The 17,537-nt window shown below is 48.2% G+C and overlaps 8 protein-coding genes across 8 annotated transcripts; 2 read left to right on the top strand and 6 right to left on the bottom strand.

The window, feature by feature from the left end:
• Positions 1-96: 96 nt before the first annotated feature.
• Positions 97-1,942, bottom strand: K444DRAFT_103132 (uncharacterized protein). The gene is made up of 3 exons (XM_024870268.1): positions 1,796-1,942; positions 1,653-1,751; positions 97-1,597 (listed from the first exon to the last, which is right to left on the bottom strand). The coding sequence occupies exons 2-3, from the start codon at positions 1,726-1,728 to the stop codon at positions 216-218; spliced, it is 1,458 nt and encodes a 485-aa protein (XP_024732227.1). The 5' UTR covers positions 1,729-1,751; positions 1,796-1,942; the 3' UTR covers positions 97-215.
• Positions 1,943-2,344: 402 nt separating this feature from the next.
• K444DRAFT_617776 (uncharacterized protein) lies at positions 2,345-3,629 on the top strand. Its single transcript, XM_024881198.1, has one exon. The coding sequence runs from the start codon at positions 2,529-2,531 to the stop codon at positions 3,384-3,386; it is 858 nt and encodes a 285-aa protein (XP_024732226.1). The 5' UTR covers positions 2,345-2,528; the 3' UTR covers positions 3,387-3,629.
• A 242-nt stretch (positions 3,630-3,871) lies between these two features.
• K444DRAFT_617775 (uncharacterized protein) lies at positions 3,872-4,709 on the bottom strand. Its single transcript, XM_024881197.1, has one exon. The coding sequence runs from the start codon at positions 4,573-4,575 to the stop codon at positions 4,036-4,038; it is 540 nt and encodes a 179-aa protein (XP_024732225.1). The 5' UTR covers positions 4,576-4,709; the 3' UTR covers positions 3,872-4,035.
• Positions 4,710-5,333: 624 nt separating this feature from the next.
• Positions 5,334-6,050, bottom strand: K444DRAFT_538483 (uncharacterized protein; the record flags this gene model as incomplete). The annotated part of the gene is made up of 1 exon (XM_024875544.1): positions 5,334-6,050. One exon carries the CDS (start codon positions 6,048-6,050, stop codon positions 5,334-5,336), a length of 717 nt encoding a protein of 238 aa, XP_024732224.1.
• Positions 6,051-6,476: 426 nt separating this feature from the next.
• K444DRAFT_634154 (uncharacterized protein) lies at positions 6,477-7,535 on the bottom strand (the record flags this gene model as incomplete). Its single annotated transcript, XM_024883708.1, has 3 exons — positions 6,477-7,235; positions 7,288-7,424; positions 7,481-7,535. 3 exons carry the CDS (start codon positions 7,533-7,535, stop codon positions 6,477-6,479), a joined length of 951 nt encoding a protein of 316 aa, XP_024732223.1.
• A 1,937-nt stretch (positions 7,536-9,472) lies between these two features.
• K444DRAFT_697280 (uncharacterized protein) lies at positions 9,473-10,329 on the bottom strand. The gene is made up of 2 exons (XM_024887922.1): positions 10,050-10,329; positions 9,473-9,916 (listed from the first exon to the last, which is right to left on the bottom strand). The coding sequence occupies exons 1-2, from the start codon at positions 10,316-10,318 to the stop codon at positions 9,655-9,657; spliced, it is 531 nt and encodes a 176-aa protein (XP_024732222.1). The 5' UTR covers positions 10,319-10,329; the 3' UTR covers positions 9,473-9,654.
• A 3,472-nt stretch (positions 10,330-13,801) lies between these two features.
• Positions 13,802-15,268, top strand: K444DRAFT_667148 (uncharacterized protein). The gene is made up of 2 exons (XM_024887262.1): positions 13,802-14,127; positions 14,173-15,268. Exons 1-2 carry the CDS (start codon positions 13,820-13,822, stop codon positions 15,056-15,058), a joined length of 1,194 nt encoding a protein of 397 aa, XP_024732221.1. The 5' UTR covers positions 13,802-13,819; the 3' UTR covers positions 15,059-15,268.
• A 276-nt stretch (positions 15,269-15,544) lies between these two features.
• On the bottom strand, positions 15,545-17,197 carry K444DRAFT_697274 (uncharacterized protein; the record flags this gene model as incomplete). The annotated part of the gene is made up of 4 exons (XM_024887921.1): positions 15,545-16,683; positions 16,741-16,921; positions 16,978-17,131; positions 17,181-17,197. 4 exons carry the CDS (start codon positions 17,195-17,197, stop codon positions 15,566-15,568), a joined length of 1,470 nt encoding a protein of 489 aa, XP_024732220.1. The 3' UTR covers positions 15,545-15,565.
• Between the last annotated feature and the right edge of the window lie 340 nt (positions 17,198-17,537).

The following is a 17,537-nucleotide window of genomic DNA, read 5'->3' as shown; positions in this document are numbered from 1 at the left end:
AAGAACAATGTTTACAAGGGGAACACATTTTGGGGCACGCCCTGCCTTCAGCATAGCTTTCTCAGTTACCTGAATAAAACGACAGAAAGTAGATATAAATATGCAACCACCTATGAGGACCAGTCATTATTGAATCAACTCCTTCCGGTAGGGTGTATATAATTCAGGCTTCTTCCGATGTCGTCTCAACAAAGCAAGCCTTATACCCTATTAGGCTACTCGTCAATTTCATTCTTCCCTATCAACTCTTCTATTTCTCCCCGTAGTGTGTTGGCGTCCTCCTCCTGGCCCCAACCTCGAAGCCAACCCTCTAGAACATTCATAAATTCAGGGACCCAAGAATGTTGTTTTCCCCACTGATCCACAATCATTCGTATCGCCATTCGCATAGTCTGCTCTGCTACCAGAGTCTTCCCTTGGTTAAATTGACTGCGAGAAATGATTTTCAGAAATTCTATCGTCTCGACTATCTCGTGTTCTTGAAGCAGCAAAAGGACTTTCAGCGCCATTCCCTCCGCTTCGCCATGGCGTCCCTGTCTGTTCAAATTATGCGCTAGGTTGAGTATCACCCGCGGGGGCGGGGGGGTAGGAATGCCTTCGAATTGAGTAAGGAGATCTCGAAGAAGCCGTTCTTCTTCAGGACAATCCGTAATCCCGTACACGCGCTTTATGTAATCGAGACGAACAGACACAGCGAGTCGACTGAACGTTCCGAGTTCGCTATCAAAAGTATCAGTAGTGCATTTCCAAATTTGTGCCATGGCCTGGCCAAGAGATTCCGAGTCAAGTTCACCGAGAAGCCGACATATTTGACCCCAAGGATGCCCCTCCCTGGTGACTGTTGCGGACATTTCTTTGATGAAGCCACGGAGAGAGGAAGTTACTTCAGGGAGCCCGGTTTGTATGAGGTGAATGAACACTTCGAGAAAGCAGGCTAGGGTTCGAGGATGCTCGGCTCGAAGGATTTGTTCGATGAGAGCAAAGGCTTTGGAAAGTGCGCGGCGAAACTGGACGTGCAATCCCTTTTCTTTGAGCATGGTAGCAGTAAAGCAGTACGAGTCGAAATCGTTACATAGGTCATTATGTAACTTGGCGCCATTTGGAGTGAGGAGGGTCCCATGGTCGTCTAAAATCATATTTCGACAAGTGTTTTCGAAATATACCTGGATATTATGGAACAGTTTCTCAGAAACCAGCAGAGTCTGAGGTGGGGACGGTGAATGTGACACTCTGGAACGGTCGGAGACGAATCCTTTGCGTAACAAGGTACTTTTCTGGTGCGCTAGTGCGACTTGTAGTTGTTCTGGTGGCTGGTCTCCCGAAATCTTAGTGGCTAATGTACGATGGAGGCCAGCATCGTGTGGCGTAACTTCACAAAACACTCCCTGCTCGTTCCACCGCGGCTGTGGAGATATTGCACGGCTGAGCATGACTCCAAGGCCGTTGCTTGGTGTTGCTTCTGCAGCCAAGGGATTGAGATCTTGCCCGGAGGGAGAGGCATTAGATGTCGGAGTAGGTATGCACTGCTGTGTGGGGCTGCTTGCTCGCCCATTATGATGTTTCTCTTGCAGCTGTTGGTGCTCAGGAAGGCCTTGGACTGGTGGGGAGGTGAGCCTTAGTAAATAAAGGGAGCCTCAGAAAGGATCACACACCATTATTGCAAAGCCCAAGTTCAGTCGCTTTGCTCTGAAATATGGGACACAGGAGCGAATCCTTGTTTCGCTTCATATACTGGACGAGTTTCGCCCTTCCTTCGGCTGTTAGATTCTTCACTCTGTTCTTGGAAATGACACACAAGAATAGGAGCGCGTGTGCAGGGCTGACAAATGTTGAGACTAGCCACAGAAGCTCGTGGTAGGCGTCTTCTTGCCATCCGTCGCGGGACTTTGGATGTAATTTGAGCCCTTGCTTTATTGCTGCTATCGGACCTGCGGATTTATTCAGTTGTTCATTTTCGTCGAAATTTAGTCCTACTCGTCGAATTCTTTTGGCGCTTTGCTGGAGCTTATTATAGTCTTTGAGAGCCGTAGAATCTTGCTGATTTGAGAGTTCGTTTTGCAGCGATGCAAGCGCATAACCACACACAGCTGTGAGTGCTTTGAGATCGCTCTCATCAACACCCGTGCAGCCTTCTATCCACGAGAAGTGGGCCTTCGTAGGGAAGGCAAATATGATATCGTAAGAAGGCATAGTTCATTTTCCAGTAGCAAATGGTGAAAGCGAGCCGACTTCCATTGAAGGGAAACGATTGCCCTGGTGGTCAATGCGCTGATCTAGCCCAATTCGCTTAGTTCGTCATCAATCAACGACTCTCTTCAATGACGAGTGTCTCCCAGCAATGACTTCGACCCTTCCACAACATCTTCGACTACAACGACTTAGAACTCTTCCGCAACGACTTCGAACCCTTCCTTCTCTTCTTCTCTTCATCTATTGAACTCAGCCTTACTGCACACTCTCATCCAGAAAGCTAGCTGAAAACACCAGCCTTCCATCGCGGACTCCCATCAATAACCGTGGCTTTGGATATGACCGTCATTAATCAGTACGAGCCCCGCTTCACGCTGACGCTCGTTGGAATTTTCACTGCCTACTACATCTTATGTCGCCCGACGTCTATCGATTTCGCCTTCAAGGTCCTCTCCGTGCCTCTCTCCGTGCTCTTCATGCTCTGTGTGCTCCGCAGATCGGACGCGCACCTGACGCCTTCTGATAATTATTACTTTATCTCGTTCTGGGTTGCATCTCACAATGTCCACACGATTGTCTCGGGCTTCGTCATGTTCCGCACTCTCTTAACTCTGGGCTGGACTTACGTCGACAACAGGAAGGTCAAGGTCGACGAGCTGCGCAAGACTAGTTTCATAGCCACTACCTGTATCCTCTGGGCTTTCTCGCTCTGGATTGCATTATACGACCTCAAATTGATCACTTTGGGCTTACTTGTGATCTACGCTCTGCTGTACTGGATCTATTACGGCTTAAATTTTCTAGTCGTTATCGCTGTAATAATCCTCTGGCCTCTGTCGCTCTGGATGGGATCGCAGGTAAATCTCAACTTCATCACCGTAGGCTTATCCTTGATCTGCGGTCCCTTTCTCCTATACTGGATCTACACCGACAGCATCAAGGTCGAGGCCGACAAGCTGCGCAATTCTAGTGACATCGCCAATCTCCTAGCCGTCTTCGCTGCCATCTACGCCGTTCTCCTCCGCGCCTTTTTCCGCACCTCTTCTCACGTAGTGTTCGGAAATCACATCGGCGGCCTCGAGTTCGGCGACTTTATAGTGCAATTGATTATTTTCATCGGCGTCAAATTGGCTTGGCCTGAGGGGATCGAGCAGAATGAACCTAATCGTGCCCAGCATCTCGATTTGTCTATCTGATATGGAAAATAGGCCTCTGAGTACCCGCAAGAGATGAATGACGCTTTGACTCTAGCTAGAGTGACGGTTTCTTTGTCTCCTATAGCTTCAACACAACCCAATCTGGAGTTTCTTGCTAGTCTTTCCGGCGTTATCTGTTCCTGGCAGCAGGCCACGCACAAGCATATATATAGTATCTTTACCGCCCTTAGGGCACCATCATTCCTTACTATTATACCAATATACACCCATATTATCCGCACAAGCCTCTTCAGGCCTTGACAGGTTTAGTGACTCGGGCGAATAGAGCCCTGTTAATAAATTCCATTTAAAGCGTCTTTGAGTTTTACGTTTTCAATGTAACAATACTGCCGCGCATCTTTGGGAGGTTGATCTAAAACCGGACTGTTGTGTCACTGCGCCTCTTGTGCCGCAGCCACGTCGGCTATGCAAGGCGCCACACCTGAACTCCGCACCTCAACCTTATTTCAAGAGCGTTGACATCACAACAACAAAATCAGGATGCAAATAAACGTTTAATAATCAGAAGCTAAGAAGAAATTGAGTTCATCCACCCTAGTAAAGAGCCGATCCCAGTGCTGACCGCATCTATACACAGACCTCGACGATTGTGGTGTTGCCGGGAGCTCTGCCATCCGCGCAATAACATCTATTTCTTCTGAAAAACCCAATCCCACCCATCAAGCAGCTCCTTTCGATCTATTCTCGTCGAGAGCTTCGACTTGGCTGCTCCCCAACCTTCTCGACCATCCGGAAGCGGCGTCCTCTGCCGATTGACTACCTGCCAACCGCCAAGATTATCAAAGGATGGAGGAATATTATGTTGGCTCAGTGTGGAAAGGGTAGCAGCTGCTTCTATCGAGTCGCCTCCCCCGAACATTTCGACCCCATCGACTTCTACGCTGTTCTTTCCCTCTGCCGTATCTAAATCCATCATATCGTAATCGAAGGTTGTAGGATCCACTTCAGCCGCGTCGCGCACATCGATGGCCACCGACTCCCCAAGCACGTCTGTTGCTTTATCCGCCTCCACAAGTACATCCAGTGTTTTGTTGTTCGATTCTCCAACGGCATCGACTGTCATACTGTCGGATTTCCCAAGCTCTGCCATCGTTTCGTCCAGCTCCCCATCTGCTTGAGAAACTGGTACTGCGAGAGAGTCAGAATAGAACTTTAGTAACGGAGACATGTATTATGGATTGGTATAGTAATGTAATAAGCTTGGTACCGAGGAATCTGTATTTCTCTACTAACTCCCCTGATTATATATCTAAGGTAAGGATAAAAGGGAGGGGAGAATTTAATATAGTATATATACCTGAAGTTATAGATTCTGTGAGATAAGGTTTATACTCGTAATAATCTTTATACTCCTTAGACTAATAATAATAGTGCTTTGAGCTAACCCTAGCCATAAGAGTAGTACTTCCCGGTTACCGAGCTCTTTATAGGATTTCGATTTCTGCTATCCCGGTAACGGAACTTGTAATAAAGAAACCATTATAATATTAAAGGAGGGCCTTCTATAAATTCAAGAGGGCGGCGACGACGCGGTTATAATTTTCGGAATTAATAAATCAGGAGTATTCGAGAGAGGTATATAATATAATTGAAATAAAAATAAATAGAAACTTTTATACGTTCACGGATTTTTATTCGCTCGAACTCGAAGTACCTACGTTTTGTCTCGTTATAGGGTGCGTCTCGGTACGCAGGGATAGACGTTAGCTGCTTCAATTATTTCGGCCGGTAGCCGGATTGTTAGCAAGCTTTAAGAACGGCTAAATTTCTCACCCATAATAGTCAGGAAGAGGCGATAGGATCTGTAAGCACGAACTCACCGATTGCTCCCTATTAAAGGGATTGAATCACATGACATAATAGGGCGAGGCTGTAAAGAGCAGAGATATGTTTAATTTGCACACATTTCTAGCTGATTTTTAATATTTATCTAACTAAACAACTCGTTGCTTTGGGCGGTAAGACGTTGTTAGCAACAACCCCCGAGTTACCCGCTAGCAGACCCGTTTCCAAACCCCTCGGATCACTGACTATAGAACAGAGAGTTAATATAATAGAGTTGTTATTCCGACAACTGAGGGTTCTATTATCATCCCAGAGAGTGTAGGCCGCAGAACAGGTTGCATTATTAGGAGGACAAGTTACACTAGCACAATCACTGCTAGTGCCTTTAAGGACCAGACCTCCAAACTCTTCGAATGGCCATCCTGTATAAGATTTGTCTAAGTAGCCGTTTACATTCGAAATATCATACCACAGTCCCGGCGCTGCATTTGGATTATATGTATACTCAAATTGTGTGATTGTGCTTGCATCAAAAGCATCGGACTCATTGACTGAATTTGCAATATTTTGATTTGGCGAGATCTTGATAGATATGCCGCCGAGATAGCCATTGACAGTTCCATTATCATTCAGGGTTCCATTAACGATGCGAAGCCGGTAGATCTCCTTATAGCTCCCTTTAGCAGGAATGGTGTTCGGAAGTACCGAATAACTGGCAACGGACTTGTAGTAAACCGGAAAATTGCACTCGTTGATTATAATCGCAGCACCATTCTGGGCGGCTGGAACTGGGCCAGCTTGAGCGGAGGAGAGTGATATCGCTGGTAGTAGGAACGTCACAATTTTGAAGAATTGCATCTCAACTCACTAGCAACTTTGAAACTCTCAACACAGAGAAGGAAATAATAACGAGCGTGACGAAGTGGAAGAAGACGTAAAAATGAGTGTGGGTATATAACACGCGAGATTGGTAGATAAAGATGTCATGAAACTTATATCAAAAAATCGTCCGTCCTAAAATTCAATATTTGGCTTAAGCCGGAAATTGCCTCTTCCCCGACAGTTCAGCAATGGTTGCCTCGCTATGTGACAGAGGCAACACCTGCCTGCCCCTCTTTGGAGGCAGATGATATTATTCACTTGAAACAACGCTTGACCGACAACCTCTTATACTTATATACTGTACCCCAAGCCTATCCTTCTCGTGTTCCAATTTCATCCCACCTTCCTTTATTCTAGTTCCCATTCACGCTGTCTAGAGCTTCCAATATTGAAATCCCTACATCACCTCGTCCTAGGCCACTCCCATCCATATAACTCCTTATGCCGGCGTTCCATCAGGGCAAGTATTGCCTTGCTGATCGGAATTTCTTCCCTTACAGACCGTAGATAACGAGAAGCGTGTTTAGCCATGCGAGGTTTGCTCGTCTCACAAAGGCAATGACAATTGTCTCTCCCGAAGGCGTTGTTCTCGTAGGAAACGGTAATCTCCTCGCCAGCCCAAATTTTCCTCAAAGCTATTATCTTGACCTCATCATATGGTTCGGTTGATTTTAGGCAGGCGTTCGGGTCGCACTCGTGATTTGCGAAACGCGTTGGGCCAGCCATTCTAAAGAGAAGCTTATGGCGACTTGACTGCGTGACGCTGAGATCATCCTGATCGGGTATTTCCCCTCCTGTGAAGCAAGCTTGAGCTCCGCACAAGTATGTGATCTCGCCTTTCTCGATGTCTCTCCGTGCTTTGAGTGCGGCCTCGGGTAGAGGTGAGTATCTGGTGGTCCTTGAAACTTCGAATGGACAGTCTGGCAAGTAGAGATTGACATATTTTCTCATGTGCTTCTGGAGGTCTTCCTTCTCATCGGCCGATGCGAGGTTGTCTAAGAATCTTTTCAGGTCCGGGACCTGGAATAGCTGTGAAACTGCCCTCGCTGGGTCTCTCTGCTTGATAGCAACATTTTTTATTATCGAAACTATATCCTTTCGATTTTCGCAAGTCGATGAATATGTGTTACAATTCTTCCGAATCGTTACCTCTGGGTACACCTGTATACTGAATTTAGCGGTGGATATTTGTACACGTGATAAGCCATCTTACGCTGTCGATGAGCAAATCCGTTGCAATATCGTCAAAGTCACGAAGCTGAGTGGGCGTAATGCGATATGCACGCAAGCGAGGAGCAACTTCGGCTTTATTTTGACAGGCAATGGGCAGAGTTGTGGATAAGACTAATGCTGTGTGCCCGTTAGCCTCATTTCTCCAGAAAGGATACACAGTTGGGCGTTCGTACCTCCAGCAAGTAGGGGCTTTTGCTCCACGGCCCCTCCATTTTGTTGGCTTGACATCTCAAGTACTCGAAATCTGGACAACACGAGGGAGGGAATGCTGGGTTGCTGAGGGGAAGGGCAAGGTTCTTATAGATCTGACCTTGTACACGCGTGGCATGGAGTGCCTACCTCAGCTCGAATGAAACGATAGACATGGGTGCAAGGATTTCCTAGTCGCTGGAGTAAGGAGGGCCTGCATCCCAGCAGACAGTCCAATGAAAGACTAGGTAGAGTAACCAATATGACAGATTTGGAGATAACCTACACGAGGTGGCAACACCTCATCCGACCTTCAGAACGAGCTTGACACCCTACATCATGGATCCTGCTTCATGTCGACGAATCGCACTTAACAGAGGCCAACAGTGTGTGCCAGAGTCCCTAGCAGGAGCAGGTAGGCCATGAAGCCAGGCCTCTTGCCCGTCTTGTAATGCGGTGCACCACCCTTGCTCACGCTTCATGGTGCTACCTGACCTTTCAGCTCCGAAGCATGAACGATACCATCACGAGTCGATCGCCTCCACCATGCCGTAGGAGGGGTGATTCCCATCCAATCCGGGCATTATCTATGAACATGGTGACAAAGTGGTGGCATGCAAGTTCCTTGGCAGACCTGGTTGAGTGCTTCATTCTCAGCCGTCAATTCCGGTCCTTTGCGTGAAGGATTCAACCCTGCTATTGTGATGATGCTCGATATAGGCTTCCACAGGGGGCGAGGTGGGAAATATGAATATCCCTCAGTTGAACTCGGCTTTCTAAGGCAGCTCAGCCCATTGTGGGTGCTCAGACTTGAAGTATCTCAAATTTCGGGTATGGTGCCTCGTGCCGGAGGAGGGTAATGTGCCTCGTGAATCTGTGTGAGGAAGAGAGAGGGCTATACCTTTATACTTGATCACCTTCCCGGGAGCAGATCTTAATCATGTTGGATGGTCCACAGATTGCCTCCGACAGCGAAACTTCGCAGCTGAAAAACATGTGATGGCAATTGCTGGACCTGGGACTTTCTTCAAGGACTGGCCCAACGTGAGCGAGGTTATGCTCCTTTGCAATGGAATGACAGAGCAGACCGGGCTTTATTGGTCCGGGTAAGTAGTAGGGTGCATACACGTGGCAATTCGAATATCGGTAATTATCGAGAACTGCGAGTCAGGGACAAAAAAAAAACAATCCAGCTGTTAGAGGACTGTGGTTTGCCGGAGAAGGTGAGTAACCGTTCAATTTTCCAGCTTAAAAGGAAAACCAGCCATACTCGTATCACCAACCTCCTGGGTCTTTACAGGCCCAGACCAACCAAGGATACAATGAAAAGCTTGCACTCACCGAAGTGCCCAAGTGCAAAATCGTGGTCCTCGGTTGCCTAGGAAGCACGACGATAAAGGCTCGGCTCTCCTAGCAACACTCTGGAAAGCCTGCTGCCCCTATACCTGTGGTTGATAAACTGGCCCAAGGAGGCCGCAAGCGTTGGTGGGAAGATCCTGGGGATTCTCCTGAAAGCCAAAGTATGTTTTATTCCGAGCTGCCCACGGCCTTGACTGACCAGAAGCAGACAAGCCTTATCCTTCTAAGAAGATCAAATCTGACGATACATCAAAGAAGGATAGAGACCGGCGGATGTAGTGGTTTATTAAAAAACTGAAGGGCAATTGGAGGGATGAACACTGTCACCCTGGATTATGCGATTATCGTTCCGCGAAGGGAAGGAGAACATGAGCCCGGATTGTTCAGTCGTCTCTCTACGAGGGGCAGAGGGACCATTGAGAAAATTTTTGGGGCTACGGACTCAGTGGAGGACGAGTTCAAAATTTTGGATTCGGTCAAGGCTGACATGGAAGAGGAAGAGTTTTTCGAAGATGATTGAGTTTTGATGATTGGGTTTTCTTGTACTCTCTCTTCAGCGCTATAAAATGTACAGCAAGGAGCAACTTCCAACAAGTGAATAGCTCGGTGAACAGAATCAACGGCTCAAATCAAGTTTTCGAGCTATCACGTATGCCACTCCGAGACTCGGTGTAGAAAAGATAGCACATCGAGGTTCTGCACCCTTTCTTTTTATATACATGCGCATGTCCCTTGCGCTCCAAAATAGTGTTATGACGAGCACCTATGAACAGCCCCTGGGATCCAACATATCCTTGGTCTAACGACCATTGGAAGGATTGAGATAATCCCCCAGGTTCCCTTCAAAGTCGAATTCGGCTGTGGGAGGCGGTGGGTACGATTCGGGAGCAGCAGAATTATATACCGGAGCGTGAGGAACTTCGAAGATATTCTGCGCCGGAGACGAGTTAGGAGGCGACATTTGCGACTGTGGGTGGATTTGTTGTGATGACCACAGTTGCTGGAGAACGTCTCTGCCAAAATCTTCAAACCTCTTTAACTGATCAAATCTCTCCACGAGCCTGGACTATTAGCTAGTTCAGCATACCCCGTTTGAATGTTTACTCAGCTGATCGATCGTTCATGGATGCAAAGTTTTCCGCCAGCCTACGATTCATGATTAGCGAGTCCACCATACCTCTCTTGGATGTTTACTCCAGGCTTAGTTCACGAAGGCTCCTGCTCTGCTCTTCTAAAATCTGTATGACTCTCGCTTCGAATGGCGTGAACGACGGTGGATGAGACGGCAGAGGGAATTGTTGATAGGGTCGCGGAAGCCACTGGCGATACGGCTGTGATCGTTGGGCATCCTGGCCAGGTTGGAAGCGATCAGACTGTGGCTGAGTATGCCGGCGGCGATGCCTGTCACTTGACAATCGTGGATATCGTCCGTACTCCCCACGACTTAAAGCTGTGTTAGACATTTTTGGATTCGGAGGCGATTGAGGCGTAAATGCGGAGGTGGGTGTTGCATGTTGGTGCGTACGGACGACCGATTGGAAGATGTAATAGCAGAAAATTAATGAAGGATGATTTCATTTATTGAATCAAAGAGAGAGGGACGCGAGCCTCTGGGAGAAAGAGTAAGCAAGCGAATTCCCTTGGGAAACTGGAGACACTCAAGGAGATACTGGAAGGCAGGTCCATGTCTCAAGCGCGAGAACGCCGCCGACAACGTATGACATTACGGGTATTAGAGGTGGGTGCAGTTATCGTCAATATAAACATTTCATACCGAGCACGCGAGTCTCATTAGAAATATGTGTACCTCTATTGCCCTAGTATATAAACTGTTCATTTTAGTCCATCAGAAAGGAATAATTACTCAAGTCAATACTTGCAACAGCTCTCCTACCACTGAAATCCATACTTCGCGTCATGGCATCCGCGGATCTGACCTGCTCAGTCTCGACCTAGGATTCAGAATCCCAGCGCGCTTGAGGCTAGGTTCCAGGATGTCCAGCTCAAGCTCGCTCAGTCGGAGCGTGATTACCAAACGACCAAGGTGTGCAAAGGAGACGTACAAACAAGCGTTGAATCACTCGGAAGCTCATCGACGCTCAGGACCAGGTGATCCTCAAACTTGAAGCCGAGCTGCCATGGGTTCCGTGCGCCGTCGACATGCTTGCATCCTCCAATATCAATTCCTGTCAAACGGTGGAAATTCTCTGCCGAGAGCAACATTCGCGCGCCCTCCAACGACTTGAGCGATGCTGTAAAGAGAGCTGCCGAAGGGTGTATGTAGAGCAAGAAACAGCACATGCCAGAGTTCTTGGGAGGGGGATCATCGATCGTCGATTGAGATGGCTTGGCAGCGATTTACCTGTTTCTTCGTTAGTTAATTGAACTCGATTTATCCTTTTCTTAAGAGGCGACCCATAAATGAGCGTTCAAGTGACCGTGTGCGCCGCCAAAGGACGTAGGACTTGAAACCAACATTAACAGTGGTACGGCATCCGGCCTGTTTCCAACCCTTCTTACCCTTGTGAGAGGCCAGAAGAGCGTGTCCGATTGCTTACCCCGCACGAAGATTCGAGTCTGAAACACAGCATGCCTTGCTCTCGGGACCCGCTTTGGGAACCGTAAAATAAGGCCCGAAGGGTTTATAGACGCACTCCAAAGCTCAGTTGAGTTGATAACATCATCGATGTGTACCACGGATTAACCTCTACCAATAGAGGCAATACCTCCATGTTTACTTGAATCCAGACAAAGATCGAGCCAACTCCAGAAATGTAACGCAGCTGTCTCAAAGGTGACGTGAGTCCGGCTTAGCAGGACATAATCTGGGCACAGTTCAGTGACACCTCGATCAAGACTGGGTTGGAAGCCAAGTTTAACTGGGGGGTGATTACGAATCAGCACAGCCCGGCGTAAGATATAATAAACCTGCCTGAGCGAAGGCGGGGCACCATTTCTTTACTTTAGGTAGATCCGCAACACATGTGCTAAGCCTAAAGTGGGGAAGGATTCGATCACAATGCCGTAAGATGGTAATGATGCAGTTGTTGAATGAGGCTAAGGGTTGAATTTAAGATATTCGACGAAGTTTGGGTGGTGTGGGTGGCGGTGCTCCCGCGCAAAGGGAAATGTTGGTGATGATAGGGTGCGACGGCGGCCTAGCCATATGGCGAAGAGATTGGCCAAAGGACGGGTATCAAGGGCTTCCCTCTCAGCCATAGAGCAGCTCGTTCATCTTGATTCGGACAAGTAGCCACAACGCAGCCCGTTCCTGACGACACACAAACAGCCAGGATTCATGGTGTGGCAGCCAGCATGCAGGGGAACATTTTGGATACCAGTGCATGTGGACTCGATTTCTAGATGCACTGTGCCAGAATTGGCTTTCAGTCCAAACCTCTAGAATAGCTGGAGTCGAAATCGGCTTGCATATTCACATGACAATGAAAGTTCTATCAAGACGTAACGGGCGCCAGAAAGCACACTTGGAGCGAATAATCATTTCCTCCCACACATAAAGTTGGGACCTTGAAAATTGCATCGTGTCCGTTCAAGTCCGTATCGAAATGCCCTTCGCTGACAGGAAAAGCAGACAAGACAAATGGAACAAAAGGAGCCGGAGTCTCCGTAGGAAGACAAAACAACTGGCAGAAATGACCGACGGCCAAGTTGCGCTCTTCCTTTGCGATAGAGGTGGCAGGAGCGAAAAGTACATTTCAACAAGTCCGGCCTGGAATGCGCGTTTCGAGAACATTGCGGTAAGATTGAAATCCTCAACAATCCTGACCGAACTAACCGCTGAAAGGTCAACGGGGCCGCAGAACCTCCCACAGGTCGGCAGAGAGTCAATTCTTCCATCGCAGACGGCAATTCTGCTAGCGAATCGATCGTGGTAGATGGGAGTCAATCACTCGCCCTCGAGCTCCACCTCCGCAGCACCCTTAAAGTCATCCAGGAGGATTCCGACATCCAAGATCCTCAAGGACTGGAGTCTCTCGACCTCCAGGACATGGCACCGGATTGCGTAGCAGAAATTAGCACCTTGCCATGGATTGCAGAGTCTACTTTGGGCCTTCCAGCGGTCCCTGAATCGGACATCCCGAGGACGAAGGAACTTGATCAATGGGGGCTGGTGGCCACTCATTTGGTTGCTGCCAGACCGTCTACACTAGCCGACTGCGACATGATGGATTCGAGAGTGCCAGATTCGGGGAAGTCCCAAATTCGGTCGCCAATGTTAGACACGACGGACGAGTCCAACTGTTGGGAGGCCGCCGGGAATCCGCTCGTGGCTGGGATTCCGCCTGCCTCTCCAGAGCGACCAACTTCCCCCGTCGACTACGACACGATTAAAATTAGTGTGCCAGACTCGGGGCGCACTCGGTTTCTTTCGCAGCTTCCGGAAAGGAGCAACACCAACATCGGGGTCGAGATATCGGTCTGGGGCACAGGATCTGTAAACGAAGCGCGCAGTACGATAAGCGATAGCTTGGCAGGGCAGGAAGGGGCGAATGAGAACCATCTGCAGGGGTGTGATCAGGAGAACGTGAGGCAAGCTAGCATGCTTGAGGCTCGGGTTTTGATCGATAGATCAGAGTGGGTGTTCGTTGACCAACATCCCAGGCAACCAAAGATAGATATTCGTCAACTTATTGAAAGGTGGGACTGGGTTTTCCCGAAGGATGGGGAGTATCGTCCTGGCTCTCGAAGCCTTGGAAGTTGGTAGATAACGGCGCAAACCAATCACTTCTGTCTGACAATTATTTTTAACAACATTTAAGTTGTTGATACTTTCTAGCGACTGGCTGACCCCCCTTATTAAACGTTGAGGCGCAGTCGCAACTTCGCGGCAACCACGAGGCTGCGCAAGGCACGGGTCGCAGAGGTTCCGTGCCTAGCCGAGTCTATTTTCAGTCTTCCAACAATCATACACTTTCTCACCAGACGACCTCCTTGAGTACATCATGGTTTCAATGGGGTGTTTAATAAGTGATTGGGAGCCACTGACAAGGCAATTTCCAATTCCATTATCCATTTGCATTATGGACGTGACTACAATACTTTACATATGCTACTTTGCAAAGGCTCTAGCCGAATTCAGCGTATACTTCGTATGGCTCGTCGATTCAACATCCAAAACGATCCAATACATTGCTGCCGTGGTCACTCTCCTGGCGATATGTCCATTCTTTCACGTTACGACTCTGGCATTATCTACCCGGCCAACTCTGGTCTTGTCAGAAACATATTTCATAGCTTATCTTTGCTTTAGGTAAGAAGCTCCAGTATTATAGAAGACTGAACTAATCTGTCCCAGTGCCCCTCTTGGAGCGCTGTGGTTTGAACCTACCCGGCATGGAATAAGGCGAATCATTCCGCTCTCAATAGTTTCCACGCTTGATGCTCTATCGTTATACATCTTTCTCTATTCCAAGGGGAAACTCCGACATTCGGGTCCATCCGTAACAGATGAAGAGCACGAAATTGGCAAAGCGAAAGGCAAAGCGCTTGAGGGAAACAGCGGGCGAGCTCCAGCAGGAGAGATCACCGCAGATCAGCACAGTCAGAATGGCCAACGCGGAATATTTCACGAAGCTCTTGATGGCCGGGATGTTGGGTACGATGCTCAATTTGCCTCGAGAGTAAACGGCGCCGTTATTGGCAGCAGATTTCAGGGAGAACATCAGGAACAGCAATACCGACAACAATACCGACAGCACCGGGACCAACAACACCAGGAACAACAACACCAGGAACAGCAACACCAGGACCAACAACACCAGGAACAACAACACCGGGAACAACAACACCAACAGGGAATAAAGCATGATGGCGCTCTTGAAGTGGAAGATCAGACTCGTGAAGATGGCCAATCGTCGCTTGCACGCGAGAAAGAGACTGCAGCACTAAAGGGCATTCAGGGGGATCAACAATATGAAGAAGACGTAGAAGGCTTGTATGGAATTCAAGAGCAGAGGGAAATGGTACATACGAGAAACAATGCGAATACTGTAACGAGGGGAATGTTTCAGAGGCCTCAAATTCTGTCTCCCACAATCACCAGAACCGCTCCCGGTGAGATACATCCTGCGCTCAGATCAAAATTTTCCACCTCTGAGCTAGGGACACCGGAGGCATTCGAAACGCCTCGACGGGGGGCTAGCCCGCAACATGAAGAAGATATTGGAGAAGGAATGTTTTAGAATTTTGCGCACTGTTTAGGATTGAAAATCAAAGTTCCCTTTCTCTGGGGTAAGAATCATGTCCGGCAGGGATGGGCTTGGGAGAGCATTTGTGCTTTTGTTGTAATTAATACGGGCTTCGAAAATATGAATTTTTGGGAGTTGCAAGCCATCGTGTTCTGATAGTAAGCCGACTTAGTGAGGAGAGAAGAAGTGCGAACATAATACGGCACATCTAATTTCAGAGAGTTGGGTCGGCATAAAGAGGCGGGACAAGTTTCTTTACAAACACACTCGCGCAAACGAAGGCAGGTCCGCCAAACATTTATGTATTCATTATTTCAACATATCCCCAAAAAAGTCTTCCAATCCTCAAATTCGTTGTCGTATATATGTCGAGGTACGACCGCATTGGCTCTCAATGGAAGACAGGAATCGCAGCAAAAATTGCAGACTCAACAACTTCAGCAGACAAGTATTAACTAACTCCTACCCATTTTGGATCTCGCTAAATACATCTACCCTAGTTCAGCGTTTGCAGCTGCATGCTGCGTCTTCTGCCTCGGCGATCTTGCCCGGAGAGATCGGTGTTTGCCGTGGACGTTCATGCCAAGGTGATCGGGTGATAGGTCCAGGCAGGTTAGGGGCGGATGGTGAGAGATTTACCGACTCTGTGCTGCTTGAAACTGCTATCCTTTTAGTCATGAGCGCCCTCAGCGGCTTGGATCCTTTGCTAGATCCAGTATCATGAGCAGGCGTCTTCGTCGTGGATGGCGCTTTGCCCAGTCCTTCCCCACCAACAGCTTCGGCGGTCACCCTGAAGACCGCAGTCCCTGGAAACCATATCATTGATAGGCAAAAGGTATCCCAAACCGCTCTCTTTAGAGCGTAAAAGGCGTTAGAGTCGCTCCGAGAAATGTTCCACTGGAGTCGTTGCCAAGTCACATCGGGGAAATTGAATGAGAGTACTGAAATCTCACCAGCCCCAGCAATCTGCGAGTAGAAGCAAAAGAATTCGGGAGGGGTGCGCGTAAGGAGAGTATCGATGGAAAGCGAAACCCATTGGTTGGGGGTCTGCCATTGTGGGTGTGGGAATAGGAGCTTTCCCTTGATATTGAGCTGTTCAGCAACAAGACCTCCATCCAAGATGGGCTTCTTCTCTCTCGGGTTAGACATAGATTTGACCTGGGGGCCGCGAGCCGAAGCTGGTCCAGGAGTTACGCTTGCTCGGTCATGACGCTCAGATTTTCCCTCGAGGGGTACAGTGTCTGAGGATGTTCTTTTGGAAGGTATCAAGCCCCTTGTGTCGGATTGAGGGGCTGGTGCCTCATCCTGCAGGTTCCCTAGGCTTGAATCTCTGCTTTTCTGACCACTTGACGTAGTATAAATAGCAGATTGCGGCGGGTGTAGAGGTACATGCTTAGTAGGACTGATAGATGAACCCAGCAAATCATCAATCTTGATTCTTCTGGACAGAGTCAACGGATGGCAAGGTATGTTTTGAGTGTGAACCATGGTCGATGAAATCGTATTACAGCCCTGGTTTCGGTTTGAAAACTTCTTCCAAGATGGCTGTTCGATGTCTGCAGATTTCGTATGGGGGTTCAAATAACTTCTGACCTTTGGTAGGAACGTCTCGGCTCGACCTGAATTGATTTTGTATGTCAGCAGTCTGAGGGATTATATTCAAGAGTCTGACCAACCTTTGGAAATACTCTCTGTTGTATTGGAAGTTGCAATTAAGGAGAAAGGCCTGTTGTCACCACTACGGGATGCCGAGTTTTCCAACTGATCTTGCCAGAGCCTGCTGTCCTCAGCTGCATAACGAGCCTTCTTCATGACCGCTCCAGTGTGCAAAGCAGCGCGAGCTGTCTGCTTATGATACTGTGAGAGAATACTCGCCAGTGACAACAGAGGATACTAACGATTTGTGAACCCACAGGTTCATTACGCTGGACAGCTGGGACCTTACGTCGGACGTGACGCAGTTCCATATCTCTCTCAGCATTCTCAAAATTGACACCCAGACTAATATTGGTACCCTGGCAAAGACGTTTTGCGCCTTGTTGACATTTTACTTCAAGATCTTCGTTTCTGTGGTAGGTGTTAACAGGTGAGAATAAATCTATATTAAATGACTTACGGTGGTATAGAGGACATATCTCCGTACGTGAAAAATGGATGGTTGATAATGGATGATAATGGATGGTTGAATAATGGATGGTTGATGGTGGGATGTTGGAGGGGGGTTGCTGAGTACTGGAGAGGGGACGGCGAATACTGGATGGGGGATGGTGGACGCTAGATTTTGGACACGAGATGCTTCCGGAGCGGGGTACGACAACCTTTTTGATGCAGCACACACGATTTTAATACAGCCATTCTAGGATTAGACCCTAAACCGTGTACCTACCCTAGCTATGAAAAGAACTTGATAAAAAGTGGGCTGAAGCCGCTATGATTCGTCCCTTCTAAATATGGCTTATTCCCTTGCTCATCA

This window comes from Hyaloscypha bicolor (assembly GCF_002865645.1).
Source record: "Hyaloscypha bicolor E unplaced genomic scaffold K444scaffold_126, whole genome shotgun sequence".
Lineage (NCBI taxonomy): Eukaryota > Fungi > Ascomycota > Leotiomycetes > Helotiales > Hyaloscyphaceae > Hyaloscypha > Hyaloscypha bicolor.
Note: the sequence above shows the minus strand (reverse complement) of the source record. Positions and strands in the feature narration are given on the sequence as shown.

What these genes read in the sequence shown, in the direction of transcription:
- K444DRAFT_103132 (XM_024870268.1), bottom strand. Translation starts at nt 1,728, where the DNA reads ATGAAGCGAAACAAGGATTCGCTCCTGTGTCCCATATTTCAGAGCAAA. An exon ending in ACTTGGGCTTTGCAATAATG is followed by an intron (nt 1,598 to 1,652) that starts GTGTGTGATCCT and finishes CCTCCCCACCAG; the next exon opens with TCCAAGGCCTTCCTGAGCAC.
- K444DRAFT_617776 (XM_024881198.1), top strand. Translation starts at nt 2,529, where the DNA reads ATGACCGTCATTAATCAGTACGAGCCCCGCTTCACGCTGACGCTCGTT.
- K444DRAFT_617775 (XM_024881197.1), bottom strand. Translation starts at nt 4,575, where the DNA reads ATGTCTCCGTTACTAAAGTTCTATTCTGACTCTCTCGCAGTACCAGTT.
- K444DRAFT_697280 (XM_024887922.1), bottom strand. Translation starts at nt 10,318, where the DNA reads ATGTCTAACACAGCTTTAAGTCGTGGGGAGTACGGACGATATCCACGA. An exon ending in CTTCGTGAACTAAGCCTGGA is followed by an intron (nt 9,917 to 10,049) that starts GTAAACATCCAA and finishes CTAATAGTCCAG; the next exon opens with GCTCGTGGAGAGATTTGATC.
- K444DRAFT_667148 (XM_024887262.1), top strand. Translation starts at nt 13,820, where the DNA reads ATGGTTTCAATGGGGTGTTTAATAAGTGATTGGGAGCCACTGACAAGG. An exon ending in ATAGCTTATCTTTGCTTTAG is followed by an intron (nt 14,128 to 14,172) that starts GTAAGAAGCTCC and finishes AATCTGTCCCAG; the next exon opens with TGCCCCTCTTGGAGCGCTGT.